Source organism: Vigna umbellata, chromosome 7 (assembly GCF_029865625.1).
Source record: "Vigna umbellata cultivar VRB3 chromosome 7, Vumbellata_1.0, whole genome shotgun sequence".
Classification (NCBI taxonomy): Eukaryota; Viridiplantae; Streptophyta; class Magnoliopsida; order Fabales; family Fabaceae; genus Vigna; species Vigna umbellata.
The window spans coordinates 22507318-22530728 of NC_142171.1; the positions used below are offsets into that span (position 1 = coordinate 22507318).

At 35.7% G+C, this 23411-nt stretch overlaps 1 protein-coding gene across 3 annotated transcripts; it reads right to left on the reverse strand.

Annotated features, from left to right (window-relative positions):
• Positions 1–1363: 1363 nt before the first annotated feature.
• LOC148195436 (putative terpene synthase 2) lies at positions 1364–23197 on the reverse strand. Of its 3 annotated transcripts, none has more exons than XM_088094217.1 (8): positions 23020–23197; positions 22625–22910; positions 16240–16615; positions 15909–16124; positions 15694–15832; positions 5224–5469; positions 4612–4895; positions 1364–1857 (listed from the first exon to the last, which is right to left on the reverse strand). In XM_088094217.1, the coding sequence occupies exons 1-8, from the start codon at positions 23146–23148 to the stop codon at positions 1851–1853; spliced, it is 1683 nt and encodes a 560-aa protein (XP_087950343.1). In that variant the 5' UTR covers positions 23149–23197; the 3' UTR covers positions 1364–1850. The 3 variants fall into 3 exon arrangements, with proteins under 3 accessions (XP_087950343.1, XP_087950344.1, XP_087950342.1); XM_088094218.1 differs by lacking the exon at positions 1364–1857 and having other exon boundaries at positions 4478–4895; positions 16240–16291; positions 16382–16615; XM_088094216.1 differs by lacking the exon at positions 1364–1857 and having other exon boundaries at positions 4478–4895.
• Positions 23198–23411: the final 214 nt, after the last annotated feature.

Here is a 23411-nt window from a genome sequence, read left to right on the forward strand (position 1 = left end):
GGAGTCTTTCGTAATAGGCTTTTATACCTGTCCCATGCATGCCCCAGTGATTCTTCCATGCCTTGTCTAAATGAAGAGATCTCTTTGCTTCCCTTTGTTGATTTTAAAGCTTTGTTGCTGCCATTGTTGTTGTGGTTGGTTCCCAAATTGTCCGGCAGCTTGCCAAAATTGGCTTTGATCCATGCTTGAGTCATGTTCCCACCAGTGGTTGAGATTACTTTGGTAGAATTGAGTGCCTATTAAATTCTTGTTCGAATTGCATCCTGCAAACATTAGGCACAAAACTCTAGAAAATATTTGTTAGCACAAAAAGATATAGAAGAAGATATATATTCAGAAGATAAAAGATTCAGAAGATAAAATAAAATAAGATAGAATAAATCTAATCTAATCGAATAAAATCAAATCAAATCTAATCTAATCAAATAAGATAAAATCAAATCAAATCAAATCTAATCTAATCAAATAAAATCAAATCAAATCAAATCTAATCAAATCAAATAAGATAAAATAAAATAAAAACAGAAAAATAAAAACAGAAAACAGAAAAATAAAATAAAATCAAATAAAATAGAAACTGTAAAATATAAACAGAAAAAGAAAAAAAAAATAAAAAAATTCGAAATTTAAATTAAAAATAAAAAAAATAAGTCAAAGATAATCAATAATCACACAAATTAACCAGTTAAACCAGAGTCCCCGACAACGGCGCCAAAAACTTGATGGACAAATTTATGATCACCAAAATATGATGTCACAAACTTGTTTCACAATCGGCAAGTATGACCGAATCGTTCAAGTAATAAACTTGGTAAGACCAAGTATCGTTCTTCCCAAAGGACTCACGGCCTAGTTTAGTTATGTGATTTGTTGATTAGCTAGGACTTACAAACGAAATATTTGGATTTTAATATGCAAGACAGAAAATAAACATGTATGCATGAAGTTTGATCAATGGCAAAGACAAAAGATAAACACTTTCAATGAAATATATGAATGAATATGTTGTTGGGGGTCAATTTCATCTCATCCACTCTCATATATTTTAGGAATTCAACATTCAAATCATCATTGTTAATGCCACTCTCTAAAGTACCATTCTAGATGGCTTCTCCCTAATCACGAGTTCATACAATTCCTAGCATTCCTAATGATTAGTTCATAAGTGCAGGAGCTTAACGACAACCAATATAATATTGGGAGAAATTCCCCGGATCTAGACTTCCCCGTATGTGCCCATATCGACAAAACCAATAATCATGCATCGAATGAGTTAAACCATGCAAGCATTAAGCAAAGAGGAAAAACCCTAACTAATGATGAAAGAAAGCATAAGTCTTAATTAAAAGATGCAAGCATAAATTCCATATATGAGAGCTTCAAGAGATTACATTGATTCCCCAACAAACATACAAGGTTTAGTTCACCATATTCATGGTAAACCTAGATGAACAATGAAAGAATAAACCCTAAAAAGGTGAAGAGGTAGCCTGAGCATCCAAGATCCTCCTTCAAAGGGGTGGAAGAGAGAGTGTTTGCCTCGTTTCTGCCAAAGATACTAATTCTAGGACGTGCAAGCCCTTATATACTAATCTAGAGTTACAAAAGATTACAAAAGCCCAAGCCCAAAAAGTGCCGCTCAGCGGTAAATACCGCTCAGCGGTAACTGCGCTTCACTTTTCTTCCCCTCAGCGGCCAGTTTGCCCCTCAGCGGACCTCCCGTGACCTCCTGAGTGCCGCTCAGCGGTAAAATGCCGCTGAGCGGTGCCTTCGGCTTCTCCTTTTGCACTCTTTGATTGTCTTTTCTAATGTCATCTCTCTCCTTCTTCACTTCTTTCACCAAATTCACCTTAAAACCTGCACAAAAACACTTAAATCAAGCATAAACCTGTCCAGCTCTCTTATTTCTGAAAATATAGATAAAAGCATGAATTCAAGCTAGTTTTTAAGTCTAAAGGTTGCTTTTAATATCAATTTTAAGCATGAAAATAACAGTTTTTCAACTGTTATCAGTCAGCTTACATATGCATATTAGATACGGATCAATCCCTATAAAGCATCCCGCGCAAAAGCGCCAAAATTACATACAACACTTATATACGGATTTTTCGTATATAACGATTTCTTCAATTATATACGGATTTATCCGTATATAACGGGTTTCCCAATATCCGTATAAAATATCCGTATATAATATGTTTATTACATACCGATTTAATCCGTATATAACTGGCTATTTTCTTGTAGTGAACTTCATTGCCCCCAAGGTCTTTTCAACCAATAATTGCAAAAACTAGGACCAACTATCTTTATTTTCAACTTCAACTACTGCATATGCAAGGGGTAGCATTTGCTCATTTGGATCCCTCCCAACAGCAGTAAGCAGCTCTCCCTTATAAAGACCTTTCAAAAAACACCCATCTAAACAGATGATGGGCCTACAACTAATAAAACTATCCTTACATGCTTTAAGACAAACATAACATCTCTGGAATATGGACTAACCATTATCACTGTTCACTTTAACCTTAACCGTTGACCTAGGGTTACTTCTCAATACCTCATGTGCATAGTCATAAATCCTTCGAAATTGTTCTTTAAAATCCCCTTCACGTTGACTTGATGCCATTAACTTCACCCTTCTTGCTTTAGAAATTGATACGTTGGTGTTCCATTTCCTTAATGCTTTGGTACGTATCTCTTTGACCTTTATACTAGGATTGTCATGCATAGACTTATCTATTTCATGACTCAACCACTTACTATTCATCATTTTTATGTTCAGTTGCCTGCTGCAAGAATGAACATCAACAATCTTCCTTAACTGCCAAATCTTGCGTGATGGCAAATACCCACAGTAAGCTACCCATGGACACTTTTTTCGCCCACCCATGCATCTGACCCTTACCCTACGGTTATCATTTTTTACAAACTTAAGAGCCCTCCCAGCATGAATAACATAACTTCTAATGGCTTCCTTAAACTCATCCTTATCGGTAAATATAGTACCAAGTTCCCATTTGTAATCTGACATTGACTTCTTTTTCCCAAATGTAGGAAAGTGACCTCTACTTGGTCTGTCCTCAGTTTCATCCTCCTCACTTGCACTATTATCTGGAGTTAACAGCACATCTGAGTCCCATTCATCATCTGACAACCCCCTACCATGTCCTTCTGCTTCGTTATCACTGTCTTCCATCCTGTATTCTGAATCACTATTGTCCAAATTACCTACCTACTCCAAGTTCTCTTCATTAGAAATATGTGCTTCATCCTCAGTATCCACTTCCACTTCTTCCTCACTATTCACTTCCACTTCTTCCTCACTGTGCATTTCCACTTCCTCCTCACTATGCATTTCTACTTCTTTCTCACTGTGCAGTTCTACTTCTTCCTCACTCTGCACTTCCACTTCTTCCTCACTATGCATTTCTACTTCTTCCTCCACTCCACCTAGTTCCTCTGTGTCAACCTGCACTCCATCATCTCTCCAAGTCACCACCACAGTTAAGAGGACCTTCCTCAACCTCCTGTTGTACTTCAACAGGACCTTCTACACCAGTACCCTCACCACTGTCTGCAGGCCCTTGGCAAAGGTAAAGAATTTCATCCTCATTTTTTACAACCACTGCTTCGCTCACTTTATGTACAACATACAAGTTGACTTTCCCCAACAATTTTCCCACATTCATCATGTTCAAAGCTCCTTTATCGTCATATAACTTATATAAAACATGCTCAATATCGTAATATAACTCATGTACTTCAATGTAACCCAAATCTTTAAGTGAACCTACTACTCCAAAATAGCTCCATGTATCGGGGTCAATGTCCCAATAACATATCTCCCCACCTATATAATTAAAGGGCACTTCCTTTATCAAGGTCCCACCATGGTGGACCACTACCTCAAACCTATCATTAGACATCCCTACACTGCAAATGGAAAAGGGAGACCACTCATTAACTTAAATTAACACACCATGGGACCAATTCCAACACCCAACGACAGTACTTTTTCCATAAACCCCTCACCATGCCACAAATATAATCATATTTTAAACACAAAAAATATAGAATCCACCCATTAAAGAAAAAGCAAATACAGAATCCACCCATTCAAGACAACAACATAAGTAACAACAGTAATGCGATCAATGACTATAACAACAACATAAGAACAGTAATGCGATCACTAACCTTGAAGTTGATTTCACCAAAAATAAAAATCTGCACTCTTGGAAAGGAGATTGTTGAATCCTAAATCGCCCCGAAATCGCCAGCAGATTTTACCCCAAATGTAATTAATTGTAAAATTTTTTTAACCCTATCTTTTAAATTAATTTATTTTAACACATATCAGCAATTCACAATGCCACCTCAACCAAAACTGTACAACTCATCAATTTTGTGTCAGCTGGGCAGCTGTGCCGTTAGTCTTTTTAACGTCGTAACCAAAAAGGACTAACGTGCATCGTTTTTGCGAGAAGTAGGATGTTAGTGAACTTTTGAAAAAAAGGAGGATCACTTTGAACAGACCCTACGAAAAGAGGGACCAAAATACCTATTAAACAATTAATTAAAGACCAAAAGCTTGTAGTTTATACGTACATCTTTTTAACTAATAAAGCTTCAATGTGATCTTTCATTATCCCTTCTGCATTTGTATAGATATCTTCGTCTTTGTAAAGCACGTCGATCACACGTGCAAAGTTGACCGCACGCATAAGAAACTTCATTGGTACTTGAGTAGGAGCTAAGCATGCATCGTTTATGTCCTTCCAAGCATTCTCAACTAACTTGCGTAGTTCTTCAATGGCACATTTCCTGGAGATTTTATGCTCCTTCATATAGCATTGAATGCTTGAAACAACATGTTGTCTCTCCTGTTCAAACTTCACAGACAAAAATAGCAACAAAAGAAAAAACAGAATCCAAATAAAATTAATATTACAGGATTTACAAATGATCTTAGAAAAAATATTATTTCTTTATCTTTTAAAATTTTATGAGTTTTGCAATTGCCAACTCTTAAAATAAGACAAATTTCTTATATAAACTCAAATTACTTATAAGTGGTTCATATAGTTTATAAAGAAACTGACAAGTACAATAATTCTATTATTATTATTTCTTCTCGACATATTTTCTAAAATTATGTATAATTTGTAATTCTCTATATTTAGTTAAATTGATAGAAATTAATTAGTGTGTAGGGTGCACCTCATCTCCAACAATGTCATCCATGATCCTAAGCAGAAGTATAGAAGCTGCAATAATTACTAGTTCATTCGTTGCCCATAGAAGGATCTCCTCTGTTGTATCTTCCATGCCTAGGAAGGATGAGGTAATCAAGAGAGGGTAACCACTGGACGTTGTTCTTACTCGCATGTATTCTTCCACTGTTGGAACGTGATTGGAATGGCACCATCTTGCCTCAACCATCTGAGCCTGGACTAGTCTTTTTATCTAGCATAAAGGCACAAAATTATAATATTCAGAAATATATTCCACACTTTTCGCTGGATATAAGAAAAAGATGGTCACACTTTGTGTATGCCAAATCCTACGGGTTTTGGAATATGAAAATTTTAAAGCTACACCTTTCAATCTTTCTACATATATCTAACTTTAAATAAAATATTAATATTTTAATTATTCTACCTTATGCATCTCATTTTATTTTATATTTTAAAATAAAATTGTTTATTTAGTGGTGAATAGTCACTAGTGAAGTAAAGGAAAACAACAACGATTATTTTTATCTATCCGCAGCGGTTCCGCAACTGAGGTATATAGAGGCGAGGTAAAAAGTCCACCACTCTTTGTTTCGGTTCTGAACCAAGACAAAAAGGTGTATGCTTCTGCCTCGGTTATTGGTGAACCAAGTCAGTACAGGGGGTCTTATGCCTCAGTTTGGAGTTGAACCGAGGTAGTAGAAGGGTTTTTTTATATTTTACGAAAGAATACATTATTGTGGCAGGATATTAATTTGTATTAATAGATGCATTTGGTGGTCCCATTACACATATAATGTTGTGACTAGGTATTAATCCATACTTCTTCAATGGCCACAAGTCTAGAAATCTGGAAAAAAGCAGTATGCAGTCCTTTGGATAATTGTCTAAGGAAAAAGTGATTTTTGGAGTAAAACATCAAAAGGGAAAAATTGAGAAGTACTAAACTAGCTAGTAATATAGGACAAAACTAAAAAAAATTCTTCTACAGGTTGAGTATAATATTTTGCAACCAAAACAATTTCTCACCATTTGCATTTGCACATTCAGCTACAAGTTCAATAGCATATTTATGTGGGCCTATTACTGTGACTCTTTTTCCTTTGATCAATTCAGCAGCATAACTCACTAGTGTAGAAAAGTCTTTTAATGTCTGTTATTTTGACCTTTTAATGTCAGATCCAGACCCGATGTCTTTGTGGGTGACGTTAATCAGACGTCGGACTGTATACACCAATCGTCCATATAGACGTCGGACTGTATATACCAGACGTCTATATAGACGTCGGATATTGATATACCAGACGTCTATATAAACGTCGGATGTGGGTATACCAGACGTCTATATAGAGGTCGGATGTATCCATATCTGACGTCTATAGACCCTGTAACGTTTTGTCCACTGTAACTCACTAGACGTTTGTTTGTGCACTGACAGACGTTTATAGACGTCGGACATGGCATTAACAAACGTCTACTGTTTTTTTTTAAAGAATTAATTTATTTTTACAATAAAATCACACCTGAAAAACAGAAAATTGTCCTAAAACAGTATACTAATATATATATATATATACATATATATATATATATATACATATATATATATATATATATATATATATATATATATATATATGCGTTTCAACTAAAGAAAGTTCTAATTAATCCAAAAAGCAATCCAATACCAAAACTATCAAAATATATACTTAAACTAAACCTAAGTAATGTTCAACAACAAATATAAGTGTTCCTAGCTCCATCTTTGTAGAAGATAAGTTGTCCACTCCTGCAATAGTGACTTTGCCATAAAAAATCATCCATAATAATGTATTAAGTAAATAAAATAAGTGGAAATACCACCAACGTCTTGAAAATCAGAAAAAAAGTACCTTTTTAGCTTTTGTAAGAATCAAAGGCTTATTGGTTTTGATGCAATGAGCATTGCGGAGGTTGTCATCCCCAAAAATCAATTTCTTCCCCACTACCAACGCCAACAACAAATGAGAATCAACCACCAGCTCCTCTGTAATAATCAGCCACTCCACCCTCCCTTCCAGCAAACCTTGTAAGCAACGACTCTCACGTGTGTTGCCATCCTTTGCATCATCCCGGATGCCTAACAAAAAAGACTTACGCTTGAAACCACCGATCTCGCGACTGTGCTAGCTGTCTGGGTGTCGTGACCATCATCTTCGCGAGGAGATCTAGACTCCTCAGTCTCATTAATAGGACCCAACATGGCCTCGCAACCCTTGGCAAAGAACTTGACTCCGATCAACTTTCTATTCCAATTGGAAGCACTGAAGTTCGTTCATGTTAAAGGGACCGCCGACATGGTTGGGGTCGTTGTCACCCATCGGAGGTCTCATCAATGGAGTGGGACTCGAGGACGAGGCCATACTCAGAGCAGACGATGTCGCCAATGGAGTGGTCGGGGACTAGGCCGCACTCGGAGTAGACGACGCGAGAAAGAAGGCACTCGGCCACACTAGGTTTTCCTTGCTTGAATGAGGCATTTGGGGAAAAATTTCATCTTTCACATATTAGAAAGACTTATATGTCTTAATCCTTCCTACCCCCGAGGCAGTAAAGGCTTATATTCCTCGGTCTTTCCTATCAACCAAGGCAATATCTCTGCCACCACAAATGTACCAGGTGAAAGGTGTAATTAATATAATATTTGTGGGGTTTATGCCTCGGTTAATCTTGCCAACCGAGGATTATTCTCTTTAGATATTGGTTACTTAACAATCGAGGCATATAGTGTTATAATATTATGAAACTGCCATCAAGTTTTTATACGCTTCAGTTTTGCTGGAACCGAAGCGTAATATACGAGTTAAAAATATGATGTCTTACTAGTGAGTATAAAGTTAGAAATTGATGTCTGTATTTTGTAACCCATCAAATAATAAAAATTTTATTTTTCTATTGAAAAGAAAATTTCATAAGACGAACGGGTGTATAGTATACTACCGAGATGAAATCATCTCGACCTTAATTAGGAATATTATTAATATAACAATAAAAAGATAAAATCCTCTTATTAAGATATCTTAAGTATTCCTATATTAGACCCTATATATTTGGCATTGGCCCATTCAACATATATAACAGATATAAAAGTGTGTTATTTACGAGATAGAATTTTTTTATTCATTTGTTACTGTTTTTATTGCATCTTATAGTCGGAGTATCTTGTAGCCACCCCCTCAACTTATAGGCAAAAGAGGAGTAATCATCTCATATTAGGAAAAGGTTGCTAAAGGAGGATCTTGTAAGGGAATTTCAATACTAAAAAAAAGATCTTTTGTCTCTCTGCTGTAGCCCTTCCCAACCTCTAACTACACCATATACCTTACCATGTAGCTTGCAAAATAGCATATGTAACAATGTTATATTAACTGCAATAAAAATCATCAAAAATAACAATAACAAAGGGTTAAACTTAAGATAGGTAGGGTAGAACATAAAACGGGTAGGGTCGACATTAAAATAGATAGGATCAACCTAAAACTAGATAGGGTGAAGCTTAAAAGGATGACATTTAGAGCTCAACAAGTCTCCAACACGCACTTCAACACCAACACTTACAACTACAGATCGTGTGAGTTCAATAACGCTATCACCTTCAGAATCTCCTCATTCGATTATATCTCGTCCCCCAAAGTGCTAAAGACAAAATGGTCCATACGTCTAAATGCTCTAATGTTTTGAAGTTTAATTAAATAACATTAAAATGGGATAATAATCAGAAAACGACTTAGGGTGAAACTAGAATCCTCAACATAAAAAACTTAGGAAAACTCTTACGTCCTTAGGACATAGAAAAACATCTAGGTCAAAACACCCAGACGCATTGCTAAATGTTGTTGTGCTTAAAGAGTCTACGAGAGACTAAGTTAAACGCTCAATGCTTATTGTTGATAGGGGGAGCACAGTGTTAGTTAAACTCAATCCCTGTGATGTTTTATTTTTGATGATGGCAACACATTGTTAATAAAAACACATGTATGTGTATTGTGTTATGTGTGTTATATGTGTACATGCTTACTATGAAATATACACATATTGTGTTTGTCACATTTGATTGACATATTGTATTGATTGATGCATACTATTGTGCTTATGAAGTGACTATATCCGTGTATGCACAATTGTTTTAGTGATATAAAAATCACATGCACAAAAGCATGTCTATATCACTTAATTAATTACAGTGGTGTGATAATCAATTAAGGTCATCAAATAGCTTGAGTTTTAAGGTATAATATTGTTGAGAATCAAATAAGTTTAAGATATCGACTATTTGATCCATTCATCCTAGCAAATAATGTTAGACAATTTTACAACGTCCAATAACCAACATTTCACAACATTGACAAAGGTGGTTGGTGTGTTTCAATACAAATCAAGACTAGGAGTCGCATTGAGTGAAATCATCTCGAAGAAGATATCCCCTGCCAAGTTGATGAAATGTCACATGACAGTAAAATTATTGTAGTTAAAGGTGTAACTGCATTGCAGGACTTTGATAACGATCTTGAAGAAATAAAAGAAGAAGAAGAAGATGAGGACGATGAAGAAAAAACAATCATGATGATTATGATGATGACAATCATGATGACAATGATGATGAGGACGACGAGGATGGTGATAGAATTTGAAACTGACTTTTGTGTTTGCACCAAATTTATCTTTCGTTTCGTCTCAAGATGTACAACATGCATCTGATGATCCTGCAGATGGACTTGACTTTGCTCCGAACGATAAATCGATCATTGAACCTTATGGTTGAGGGTAATATGAAATCTTCTTTCTAACTAATTTTTATTACATTCTTTGTTTAACTTGGCCTGCATATTCTAACTTTTATGTATTCATTTTTAGGTTTCTTCCTTCTAGAGTTGTTTCACAAGCCATCATAAGGTCTATTTAGCAACAATTTCTCCAACCTAAGTCATCATGGGGACCAATCTCTTAGAGTATTTAATACCCTTCTAGTAGCGATTTAAGGTAAAAAAATCCCACAACTTAATCTCATTTTATATATGATTTCACCTATTAAGTCCATTTGTTTTATTTTTACATGATCTACCGTAACAACAAAAGGTGTAGTGGAGACCTAAGCATAAAGCTCAAATTAAGAAAAATTTGCACACAAAAGCATATCACAAGTTGTCAGAAATGTTTATAGATGGACGCATTACAGGAGAATGTGCCCTTATTGGGTGGAGAACACATATGGAACTCATTACTGACACATTGGAATTCACTAGATTACTGCAACAAATGTGTACCGCCCAAAGAAATAAGGATGCAAAAAAGGGTGATGTGCTACACATTGGTGGTTCAATCATCATACATGAGCATGTGATAACAATTGAAAAACTGTTATTTTCATGCTTAAAATTGATACTAAAAGCAACCTTTAACACTTAGAAACTAGCATGAAATCATGCTTTTGGTCATATTTTCATAAATAAGAGAGCTGGACAGGTTTATGCTTGATTTTAGTGTTTTATGCAGGTTTTAAGGTGAATTTGGTGAATGAAGTGAAGAAGGATAGAAATGGAATCAGAAAAGACATCAAAAAGTGCAAAAGGAGAAGTCGAAATTACCGCTCAACGGCAGTTTACCGCTGAGCGGCACTCAGGCAATCACAGTGGATCCGCTGAGAGGTGAAAAGGCCGCTGAGGGGAAGAAAACAACTCACGCACTTACCGCTGAGCAATAGTTTACCACTGAGCGGCACTATTTTGGGCTTGGGCCTAATTTTCTGTATATTTTAGAATAGTATATAAGCTTTAGGACGTCCTAGGGTTTGTATCTTTGGCAGAGACGAAGCAAACACTCTCTTTTCCACCCCTTGAAGGAAGATCTTGGATGCTCAGGCTACCTCCTCATCTTTCTAGGGTTCTATCTTTCATTCTTTCATTATTGTTCATCTAGTTTCACCATGAATATGGTGAACTAAACCTTGTATTGTTGTTGGGGAATCAATGTAGTCTTGTGAAACTCTCATATATGGAATTTGTTTTAACATCTTATTTTTAAGACTTATGCTTTCTTTCATCATTAGTTAGGGTTTTTCCTCTTTGCTTAAAGCTTGCTTTGTTTAACTCATTCATTGCCATGATTATTGATTTTGTCAATATGGGAACGTACGGGGAAATCTAGATCCGGGGAATTTCTCCCAATAGCATATTGGTTGCCGTTAAGCTTCTGCACTTAAGAATTAATTACTAGGAATGCTAGGAATTGTATGAACTCGTAATTAAGAATAGGCCTTCTTGCAAGGTGATTTAGAGAGTGGCATTAGCATTGATGAAAAGAATGATGAATTCCTAAAGTATATGAGAATGGATAAGATGAAATTGATAACTCCAACAACATACTCACTCATCTAATTCATTGAAGTGTTTGTATTCTGTTTTTCTCCATTGATCAAATTCATGCATACATATTTAATTATTGTCTTTTGCATTTAAACCTACAATAAATTTGTTCTCAAGTCTCAAATAATCAACAAATCATATAGCTAAACTAGGCCATGAGTCCTTTAGGAAAACGATACTTGGTCTTACCTAGTTTTATTACTTGATACGATTTGGTCACACTTGCCGATTGTTAAACAAGTTTGTGGCGTCGTTTTTCGGTGTTCATAAATTTGTCATCAGCATGACATTCGTATGGTAGAAATCTTCATTGATTTCCTATCAATTATGATATAATTTATACACTTTGAAATTGATATCGATATATAACTTTTATAATTTTACATACAACAGTGTTGGGACAGGTTGTTCACGTTGATGAGGTGGTTTAGCAAACTCATCTATGTAAGAGATCTGGTCAATTTGTTGATTAGAGGTTGTGAAGGACACGTGTAAGAAAACTATTATGAAAACTTGAAAGTTGTATTATTTTTGTTTCTTTTAAACTTGTACCGACACTTTGCAGATTTTAATAGCAACAACTTAACACTAGACTCTCACAAGTCATATCCGAGGAAGAATCATGGCCTACTAATGATGCATCCCAAGCAAATATGGATGACAAACATATTATTAGGATATAGTGTTAGGCGAACATCGTCAATCGAAAAAACAAAGGACGACTATATGGGGCAGGACAACTTGCTGCCTTATACATTGGTGAAAAAGGTTCATTGAAGCATGAATCATCTACATATCTAGTAGTGTTGACCAGGGTTATGATGATCTGAGACAACAACTGCAAGCTCATCACCAAGCTTATGATATTTTCGAACAACAATTTAATAATCTCCAAAATTTAGTTATGAAGTTCTTACCTCTAAACGCACAATCAATGGTCCATTAGACTTAGTCCACATTACCACCGTCCCAGCCACCTCCCCAACAATGGTACTATCAAGATGAAGAAGGCAATAACTCTGATGATGACTACAACGATTATTAGAGAGTTAGTTTATGTATAGGATTTTATTAACTTTATATTATGTTTTGTATAATTGACATTATTTTTATCCTATTAATGATATGGACTTCATTTATTTCACTGCATTGGTTGATTTATGACTACATATATCTAGATTATGTGATTAGGATTGTCTTGGATTGCTGTTGATTATGTCTAGGTTCAATGTGTTGGGAAGCAAATGATGCCCACTACACTTGAACATGTTTCACATACAACTGACGAACCACTGATGGATAATTCACTAGTGTAGTCAAGGGAAATAACAATGGTTGTTTTCGCTTATAGACAATGGTTCTGCAACCAAAGCATATACAGGCAAGACAAAAAGGTAGGCCTTTTGCCTCGGTTTTGAACCGATTAAGTAGGATTTAGACTATGCCTCGATTCCCAAACAACCGAGACAATAAAGTGTTTTTAATTTTTTTAATCTCAATCGAGATCTTTTGCTTTCTCTTTTCCTTCTCTTTTTAATATCAACCGAGCATAAAATTCTTGATCAAACATAGCAAGAAAGAAGCTTCTTACCGTTGGCAACTAAAATATACTGAAAAGGAAAACCATCCACATATGAAACTTGCTGCTGAGTTCTCACTATTCAATGAAGCCACAAACTTAACAAATAATGTACATATAAACAGAACCTATGATTGTGCTGGAAAAAAGAAGGAAAGAAGATATGAATGACAAAAGGAAGAAAACAGACAGAATCACAATTTTGAGACAAAAGAAAAACAATATGTGGCTTGATTATCACGAACCAGTGGCACCCAAACTCCATTAGCGTGTTCTCACTACCAAATCCTTTGATTATCACGAACCAGTGGCACCCAAACTTCAACCTACATTAACAATCCAACTTTTCAACCCTAATTAAAAGCCTCTGACGGAAGTGCATTCGGAGCTCTTCAATAGGCTTCAAATATGGACACGCTTTACCTTCCACGAGTATACGGCAGAGGAGATCCTGTTGGCCACCGACAACTTCTCCGAGCGGCTAAGGTTGAAGTCCAACCGAGATTGGAGCAATGTTTACCGGGGATGCTTTAACCACTCCATCAAGATGCTCCCTTTCTTTCTCTCTTCTTTCCCAGCGAGCAATCAAAAGTCGCATAGCAACCTAAGAAGCAGAACCCCCAAATCCATTTCGCCATCCACCTATAAAGAAACTATCTTGATCGATTAATCAGTGGAACCAAGGTTTTAAATGGTGGAAAAGAGGAATGAATAGAGGGAAACAAGTTTAATCGGTAGAAAAGTGGTTTTATGGTCGCTAAGGCTGAAGAAAGGCAAAATATGGAAGAAGAATGTTGGATCTGTGAAGGAAACTAGACTTACAGTGCGGAGGAGAGGTGGATTTGTAATGGAGGTTGGCGATGACGAGATGCACTCTCTCGAGAGAAACTGGCTTGCGAGAGTGTGTAGAGACGCAGCTAACCGCCACCATTCTGCTACCGCCGCTCCATGAGAAAAGAGTTTCCGCCATCATAGCACCGTGGCCGCTCTCTCCCCGTACTGTCGCACACTCTCACCGCCATCAAACATCATAGAGAAAAAGGAGAAGAGGAGGTGCTAGGTTTTTAGGGGAAAATTTCGTCGTAGAGGCTAGGTTTTCTTGGCTGCTTTTTTAAGGTCCAGTCCAAGCCCATATGCCTCGGTCCATCTGCCAACCGAGGCAATATCTTTGCCACATGAGGTTTATGCCTCGGTTCACCCTGCCAACCAAGGTAGTATTCCTTTTAGACATCGATTACTTAACAACCAAGGTATATACTATTTTAAATATTACGAAACTGTCATCGCGTTTGATATGTTTCGGTTTCAAAAAAACCGAAGGGTAATGTGCGAGTTAAAAATGCGATTTTTTACTAGTGATTACAGAAATGAAAATTTCTTTTACAAACTAAGACTCATAGTCCACTACGAACCTTAAATGTTAGTGTGAATACAACCAAGATCATTCAATCCCTTGGGAGAACATTATCTCGACCTTAATTAAGATCATTATTAAAATAAATAGAAGATTAAATAAGTTAATTCAGATACCTTAAGTATCCCTATATTAGACATCAGCTACCTGTCATAGGTCCATATTAAGGAAAAAGCCCATATGATGATAATCACCCTAAGAGCTTACAAAATGCATCCATGACTATGCCTAACTCTAGTCTTTTTCTCTCTAAATATGCAAATAATGTAGAATTGTATAGGTTTTCTTGCACATTGTTTAGGTCTTGTACTTTTTGGAACTTGTATTTATACACCAAGTTGTAGGTTGAGCTCTCGTGCTTTCAATCGGGCTTTAGGATCAACCTTTTGAGCTCATCTATTTCCAGTTTAGCTTCTAGGCAGACATGCAACTTGGTCTACAAATTTAAGGTCCAAAGAAAGTCCCAAAAAAATTGTAAGGAAACCTGTACAATTCTACATTATTTTCATATTTAAAGAAAAGAAAACTAAATTTACGCCTAGTCATGGACCCATGTTTTAAGCCATTACGGGGTTGTAGGTTTATTAAAAAAAAAAAAAGCCATATAACTGGTATACAATCATTGGAGGTAAAATTGGTCATTCATCTATTACCATATTCATTGTATATCATGTATCTTGCAAGCACTCCCCCTCAACATCTCGACAAAAAAGAAGTAATTATTTCATATTAGAAGCAAAGATGTTGAAGGAGAATCTTGTAAGGTTCGACCTTACAAGAAAAAAGGGACTATGTATTTTTTTAGAGTGTATCAATGTTGTCAAACATTTATAGTTCGATTATAATATATATATATATATATATATATATATATATATATATATATATATATATATTTTGTATACAGTAGTAGTAAATCCAAATTTCTTGTTTGGTAATTGATTAAGATAAGTGATTTTTTAGAGCAATTTTTTTTATACCTCCAAGAATATTTAATGTAACTTCTTAGTATAAGTTGAATAAAGAATAAGAATAAAGGAATCATTGAAACTATAATTTTACCTCTTTCTTGACATAGTTAATGCAATATACTTTTCCTTGCTTTCTCATCTCCTGGTCAATTTCTTCATATACATCAAAAATTGCCTTATAACATAATTGCATGTAATTTGGGAGATCAACCCAGCAACGAATATCCCACCTGCTAGTTTTTAGGAAGTTATCTTTGATATATCGGTAGAATTAAGCTAAAGATATATCATTTTGATGTGCCTAACCTGTCAATTGCATTGGTGAAAAGCTCAAGTTCTTCTATGGTTCCATAAGCATCGTAGATGTCATCAATGATGGTACCTAAAGCTGCTAATTTTGTTGTTATCCATCTTGAATATTGTGGTTCAAAGTACACCCCCAATGCCCAAAAATAACATTCTACGATTCTATCTCGTGTAAAAGGTAAATTGGATGAGACATCTAAATCCTTATCCCACCATCTGAATAAAAAAAACCAACATTAATATTCCAAAGAAAAAAACAAAAAGAAAGAATCTTTAACTGATATATATTCATTTATTCATCGAAAGGTAATGTGTCTAATGAAGATATTACTTGGTTATACTGCTGAGTTCTTTCAAATGTAGCTCCTGCAACTTGTTAAAATCTAATTTTGCAAATGTTAGCAATTTTTCGTCATGAGATGGATATTCCTCGTATAAAGACATAAAATATGTTGTCTCCAACCTAAGCAAACCTCGGCGAAGTGATTGTCTTAAGTTATGCTGAACTCGTGCCACAAGAGAACAACTTAGTTGGGTGGTTATAGACTTAGTTAATTGCTCCATACTGAAATTGTGTGCTTCTTCAAGTACTTCTTCTCCATGACATCTTAGTTGGGCTGCTTCATACAAGCTTAACATTCCTTCAATATCATCCGTTAAACTTTCCTTAAACTTTCCGGTTTGGTCTTCGAATTTGAAAAATACACCTGTTTAACTTTTACACATGTTTTAATTTCAAGATAAATATATCTAATTATATAACTATTACATAAGGGATATGCCACCACATAAATGACATACACATTAAAATCCAACAATTTGTATAAGTTGGTTTTAGTCATCCTATAAACCCAATCTTAAAAGTGAAAATCAAATAATAATTTGTTGTTAAAATAAAATAAACCCTATTTAAAAAATATATATTTATAAGAGGTTAAGTTTTGATGATTGAGAAATCTGTACTGACCAAACATGTATGTATTTTGTGATTCATTGATTTTAGTTTTCAAACTCAGGAAAATTTTATCACCATTAACCTTCTAATGCAATTTCATGGTTACTCAGTACTTTAATATATTTATCTTGCAAGTCTACTATTATATATATATATATATATATATATATATATATATTAATATTACCCTTATATTAAATTCTTAAAATATTAAATTTATGAATTTTATTTTATACGATGTTCAATTTTTCTCCTTTAACTTAATGTAAGATTTAAATATCATCCATCTTAATAAGGTGTTAATAAGACATGGGTGTTTGACCCTTTATGTAAAAAAAAAGGTTTGGATAGAGAATCTTGAATCCATCACCAAGACAAAACTAGTTACTACTAAAGAAGCGAATGTTGGGTTATTGAGCTCCCTGGAGAATAGGTCCAAATAATGTGGACCTTTATGTCTCACTAGGTTAAATAGAGATGGGTTAGATTAGTAGGGTACATTAGAATCATTTGAAGAGAGGCAAAAGTCAAGTGAGAGAAAAAGGAAGAGAGAAAGTTATTCCCGCATAACCCTAAACCTGGATTGGTGTTTTAGTCGCTGTGAAGTCGTTCGCCGTTGGATCGAGCTGATTTTTGGACAGTAGGTTCCAGACATATGGTTCTTCATTTTGATCATTCGGATCGTCAATCGGAGGTCTAGATTGCAAGAAATCGGTCCCACACTAGCAACACTATTTTGGAGAATTTTCATCTTCTTTGTTCTCATTTGTAAGTATTTGTGCTTATTTAAATTGGCTTATTGAACACAAAATTTGTTGTTATTATTGAAGACTATTTTGTATCCTATTAGTTATCATACTGGATTTTTCTTTAATTTGGACGACTCGTGGTTTTTACCCTTGCATTGTGGAGTTTTCCACATTAAAAATTGTCGGTGTCTCTTTGTGCTTTGGATTTTATTTTTGTTCTATTTGTTTGGTACTCCTCAGAGATTCTCGCAAAAAGGGGGATGGAATTTCCTCTGCATTATTACTCTTTGCCAAGTTGTTATTTTTTTTGGCCCTTTCCCCATCAGAGTGGCATCAGAGCTCTTTGGTTAAGGGAATGTTTAGTTTGTGTGAATGATGGAGGCACATACAAAATTGATTCCTTTGAATGGAGAAAATTATCACCTATGGAAAGGCAAGATGAAGGACTTGCTATTTATGAAAATTTTGCATCTTCATGTTTTTGCTTCCAATACGCTGGAATCCAAGTCAGATGAAGAATGAGATTTTAAACATCAACAGGCAGTTTGTTGATGATAATGTTTATAATTTTGTTGCTAATGAGTCACATGCGAGAAGCCTATGGGATATGCTTAAGTCCTTATATGCTTCTAAGTCAGGGACTAATAAATTGTACTTGCTAAAAGATTTTGTGGAATTGAACTACAAGGAAGGAACTCCTGTTTCAAATCACTTGAGTGAATTTCAAGGACGCTATGATCAATTAGCAGGAGTGGGTATAAAATTTGATGATGATCTATTGGGCTTATTCCTATTAAACTCTTTACTAGATTCGTGGGAGACATTTCGGGTTTTCATGATAAGTGCTACCCCTAATGGTGATATTTCTTTGCAAATGGCAAAGAGTGATGCTCTTAATGAGGAGATGACAAGGAAGACACAGGGTACTTCATCTAATTCAGAAGTGCTTATTACAGAGAATATGGGGAGAAGCTAGAAGAAAGAACAAAATAGTGGTAGAGATAAAAGCAGGAGCAAGTCCAGGTCTCGGTACAAGAATGTGGAGTGTCACTATTGTCACAAAATAGGGCATATAAAGAAGAACTATTTTTGTGATTGAAAGAGAGCAAAGACAAAAAGGGTAAGCAAAGAGAAAAATATGTTAATGATGGTGATCGTGTTACTACTACTACTACTACTACATGTGGTGACCTTGTTTGTCTTCGTGATTATGACGATATTAATCTTGTATCTGATGAAAGCATGTGGATAATTGATAGTGGTGCTACACTCCATGTTACATCCAGGAAGGAGTTCTTCACATCTTATGCACCTGGTGATTTTGGAGTATTGAAGATGGGTAATGATGGAGTGTCTAAGGTTATTGGTGTTGGTGATGTTCACTTGCAAACCAACATGGGGATGCAGTTGTTGCTTAGAGGAGTTAAACATGCTCTAGATGTTCGCTTTAACTTGATTTTTGTTCAGGTACTTGATGATGGTGGATTTGATAACCACTTTGGTTTTGGAAAGTGGAAGCTCACCAAAGGTAACTTGATTGTGGCTAAAAGGGAGAAAAACTCTAAGCTTTACTGGAAAAAAGATTTGGTTGCTAAAGATAATGTGAATGTTGTGTATATGGAGTCATCTTTGTGACACAGAAGGCTTGGGCATATCAATGAAAAAGGACTAAATTGCTTAGTTAAAACAGATGTTTTCTCAGGATTGAAGAGTGTAGAGTGGGAGAAATGTTCTCACTGCATGGCTGGTAAACAAACCAGAGTATCCTTCAAGAAGCATCCTCCTTCCAGGAAGTTAGAGTTGCTTGAATTGGTCCATTATGATGTTTGTGGCCGTTGAAGGTAAAGTATTTTAGTGGTGCACTTTACTTTGTTACTTTTATTAATGATTGTTCCAAAAGATTTGGGTTTATGCACTATAGAGAAAGGACCAACTGTTGGACAAGTTTAAATAATTCCATGCTTTGGTTGAGAGACAGTCAGGCAAGAAGCTGAAGCGCTTTTGTACTGACAATGGTGGTGAATATTGTGGACCATTTGATGCTTATTGTAGACAATTGCACATGAGAAGACTCCTCCGAAAACTCCTCAGTTGAATGGTTTAGTAGAGAGGATGAATAGGACATTGATTGAAAAAGTTAAGTGTATGCTTTCTGAAGCAAAATTGCCTAAGAATTTCTGGGGTGAGGCATTGTTTTTAGTAGTTCATTTTATTAACCTAAGTCCTACAGTTGCTTTGAACTCTGAGGTGCCAAACAAGATTTGGTTTGGCAAGAATGTTACTTATGATCATTTACGTGTCTTCGGTTGTAAAACATTTGTTCATGTTCCAAAGAATGAAAGATCCAAGTTGGATGTGAAGACAAGGCAATGCATCTTCATTGGTTTTGGTCAGGATGAATTTGGCTACAAGTTGTATGACCCCATTGAAAAGAAAGTTGTTAGAAGTCGTGATGTGCAATTCATGGAAGATCAAACCATTGAAGATATTGATAAGGTGGAGAAGTCTACACCTAAGGAAGATGATAATGTGGCTGATTTTGATCCAATTGGTTGTCTATTAATGATTTGGATATTGATGTTCATGATGATGAACAACATGGTGATATTGATAATTAGCATATTGGAGATGACTTGGATGTTCCTATTGATAATGTTGATGAAGAGGAACATGATGTGTCCCTAGATGAGAGTCTTGGTGATGTACCTGAGTTACCAGAAGCTCAACCTAGAAGATCTGACAAGCCAAAACAACCTTCTAAGAAGTACTCTTCCAATGAGTATGTGATGTTGATTGATGAGGGAGAACTTGAATGCTATGAGGAGGCCATTGAAAGTGAAAAAAAGAAAAAGTGGTTGGATGCAATGTAGGATGAGATGAAATCTCTGTATGATAATCACACTTATGACTTGGTGAAGTTGCCAAAGGGTAAGAGAGCCTTAGAGAACAGGTGGATTTTTAGGGTGAAACAAGAGAGCAATTTTGCATCTACCATATATAAAGCCAGATTAATGGTGAAAGGCTTCAAACAAAGAAATGGTGTTGACTTCAATGAGATTTCTCACCTGTGGTGAGGATGACATCCATCAAAACTGTGTTAAGTTTAGTTGTTACTCTAGATTTGGAGGTTGAGCAGATGGATTTGAAGACAACTTTCCTTCATGGTGATTTAGAGGAAGAGATTTACATGAAGCAACCATATGGTTTTCTTGTTGAAGGCAAGGAAGACTATGTGTGTAGGCTATGAAAAAGCCTATATGGTTTGAAGCAAGCTCCGAGGTAGTGGTATAAGAAGTTTGAGTCTGTTATGTGTGAGCAAGGCTACAAGAAGACTACTTTTGACCATTGTGTTTGTGTTAGGAAATTTTCTGAGAATGATTTCATTATACTGTTGTTATATGTTGATGACATGCTTATTGTTGGGAAAGATGTATTCAAAATTGACAGGTTAAAGAAGCAACTGGGCGAGTCATTTGCCATGAAAGACATGGGAGCTGCTAAGAAGATTCTTGGTATAAGTATCACTCGTGATACAAAAGAGAAGAAGCTTTGGTTATCACAGGAGCACTACATTCAGAAGGTGTTGCAAAGATTCCAAATGGAAAATGCTAAAGTTATAAGTACTCCTCTTGCTACTCATTTTAAGTTTAGTGTTAAACAAAGTCCTTCAAATGAACCTGAGAAGATGGATATGATCAAAGTTCTTTATGCTTCTGCTTCAAATGAGGCTGGAGACATTGATTACAGAAAGTCTACTTCAGGCTATTTGATTCAATTTGTAGGGGAGTCTTGGCTTGGCAATCAAAGTTGCAAAAGTGTGTAGCGTTGTCTACTACTAAGGCAAAATTCATTGCACTTACTGAAACATGTAAGGAGTTGTTATGGGTGAAGAAATTCTTGCAGGAGCTTGATTTTGTGCAAGGGAAATACTTGTTGTATTGTGACAGTCAAAGTGCTATTCATCTTGGTAAGAATCCAACTTTTCATTCTAAATCCAAACATATTGATGTGAGGTATCATTGGATACGTGATGTTTTGGATGCTAAGTTGTTGGAATTAGTGAAGGTTCATACAGATGATAATGGTGTTGATATGATGACCAAGGCATTGCCAAGAGGAAAGTTTGAAGTTTGTTGTCAGATCGTCGGTTTGGCAGATATCTCCACATAGTCGTGAGGGGGAGATTTATTGGGTTATTGGGCTCCCTTCCTATGTGGAGAATATGCCCAAATAATGTGGACCTTTATGTCTCACTAGGTTAAATAGTGATGGGTCAGATTAGTAGGGCACGTTAGAGTCATTTGAAGAGAGGCAAAAGCCAAGTGAGAGAAAAAGAAAGAGAGAAAGTAATTCCCACATAACCCTAAACCTGCATTAGTGTTTTGGTCGCTGTAAAGTCGTTCACCGTTGGATCGAGCTGATTTTTGGACAGTCGGTTCCAGACATATGGTTCTTCATTCTGACTATTTAGATCATCAATTGGAGGTCTAGATTGGGAGAAATCGGTCCCACACCAGCAGCCCTGTTTGGGAGAATTTTCATCTTCTTTGTTTTCATTTGTAAGCATTTGTGCTTATTTAAATTGACTTATTGAACACATCATTTGGTGTTATTATTGGAAACTCTTCTGTACCCTATTATTGATCATAGTGGACTTTTCTTTGGTCTGGACGACTCGTGATTTTTACCCTTACATTGAAAGGTTTTCCACGTTAAAAATTGTTGGTGTCTCTTTGTGCTTTGGATTCTATTTTTTTTTATATTTGTTTGGTGTTTCTCACATATTCTCGCAAGAAGGAGGATTGGATTTCCGGTACATTATTATTCTTTACCAAGTTGTTATAATTTTTTGGCCCTTTTCCTATCATAGAAGACATAACGTAGTACTCAACAAAGAGATAAGTGGCGCATAGAGTAAACTGAAACAATAAATGCAATAGCATCGTAGTGAGTTGAACAAGGAGTTATTGTTCTTTGCAAAGTTAATTTGGTGAAATGCTCAGGAAACCTACTTGAAGAAATGCGGTATCCATGTTGTCTAAGCAGCCGAAAGAGTAGAGCCGTACAGTAAAGATCATCACAGTGAGCTATGATATTATTGTCCTTTGTTGAAATGTCATAAATTTGACATAAAACGCTGTCAATTTCGTGCTCAAAATGGTAAGACACACCCAAACGTTGGACTGAATCAATGAAGTTCAATTTAAGAGAGAAATTGGTATCATCAATAGGTGAGACAAGCCTCTTCCTCACGTCCTCTTTTAATAGATTAGCCTCTTGAATACGGCTATCACTTTCCTGCATCAAGTAGTAATGAAAAGTCCATTATACAAAACGTTTTATCTACAGAGACTAAATGTTAACGTAGGAAAGAGATTGAAAAAGTAACGGATGAAAGAGTAAATACAGAGGAAGAGGGAACATAAGAAAGAAAGCGATCGCCCCAAATGGAGGGATGAAAATTTGCAGTGGGTCGAGTGAAAGGAGGTTTTGCACCACTGGCAGAAATTGGAGGTGATAAGGCACCGTTGGACATGGTTTGTAGGGGACTATGGGTTCAACGTACGTTACTAAGTACAGACACCCTTCTTATATTTTTGTGCCAGTCACATCTATACTGTCACGGACTTTATAAGAGGTAAAGTATTAAATTTTGGAATATATATTTTTGAGTCCACATGATTAAGACACTATAAATAAAAAGAAAAATAATTTTCAATGTTTTTGAAAAGTAAAAAAGTAAAAAATTGAATCATTATTATCAATATCTTTAATTTTTCAATAAGTTAATGTTAAAAG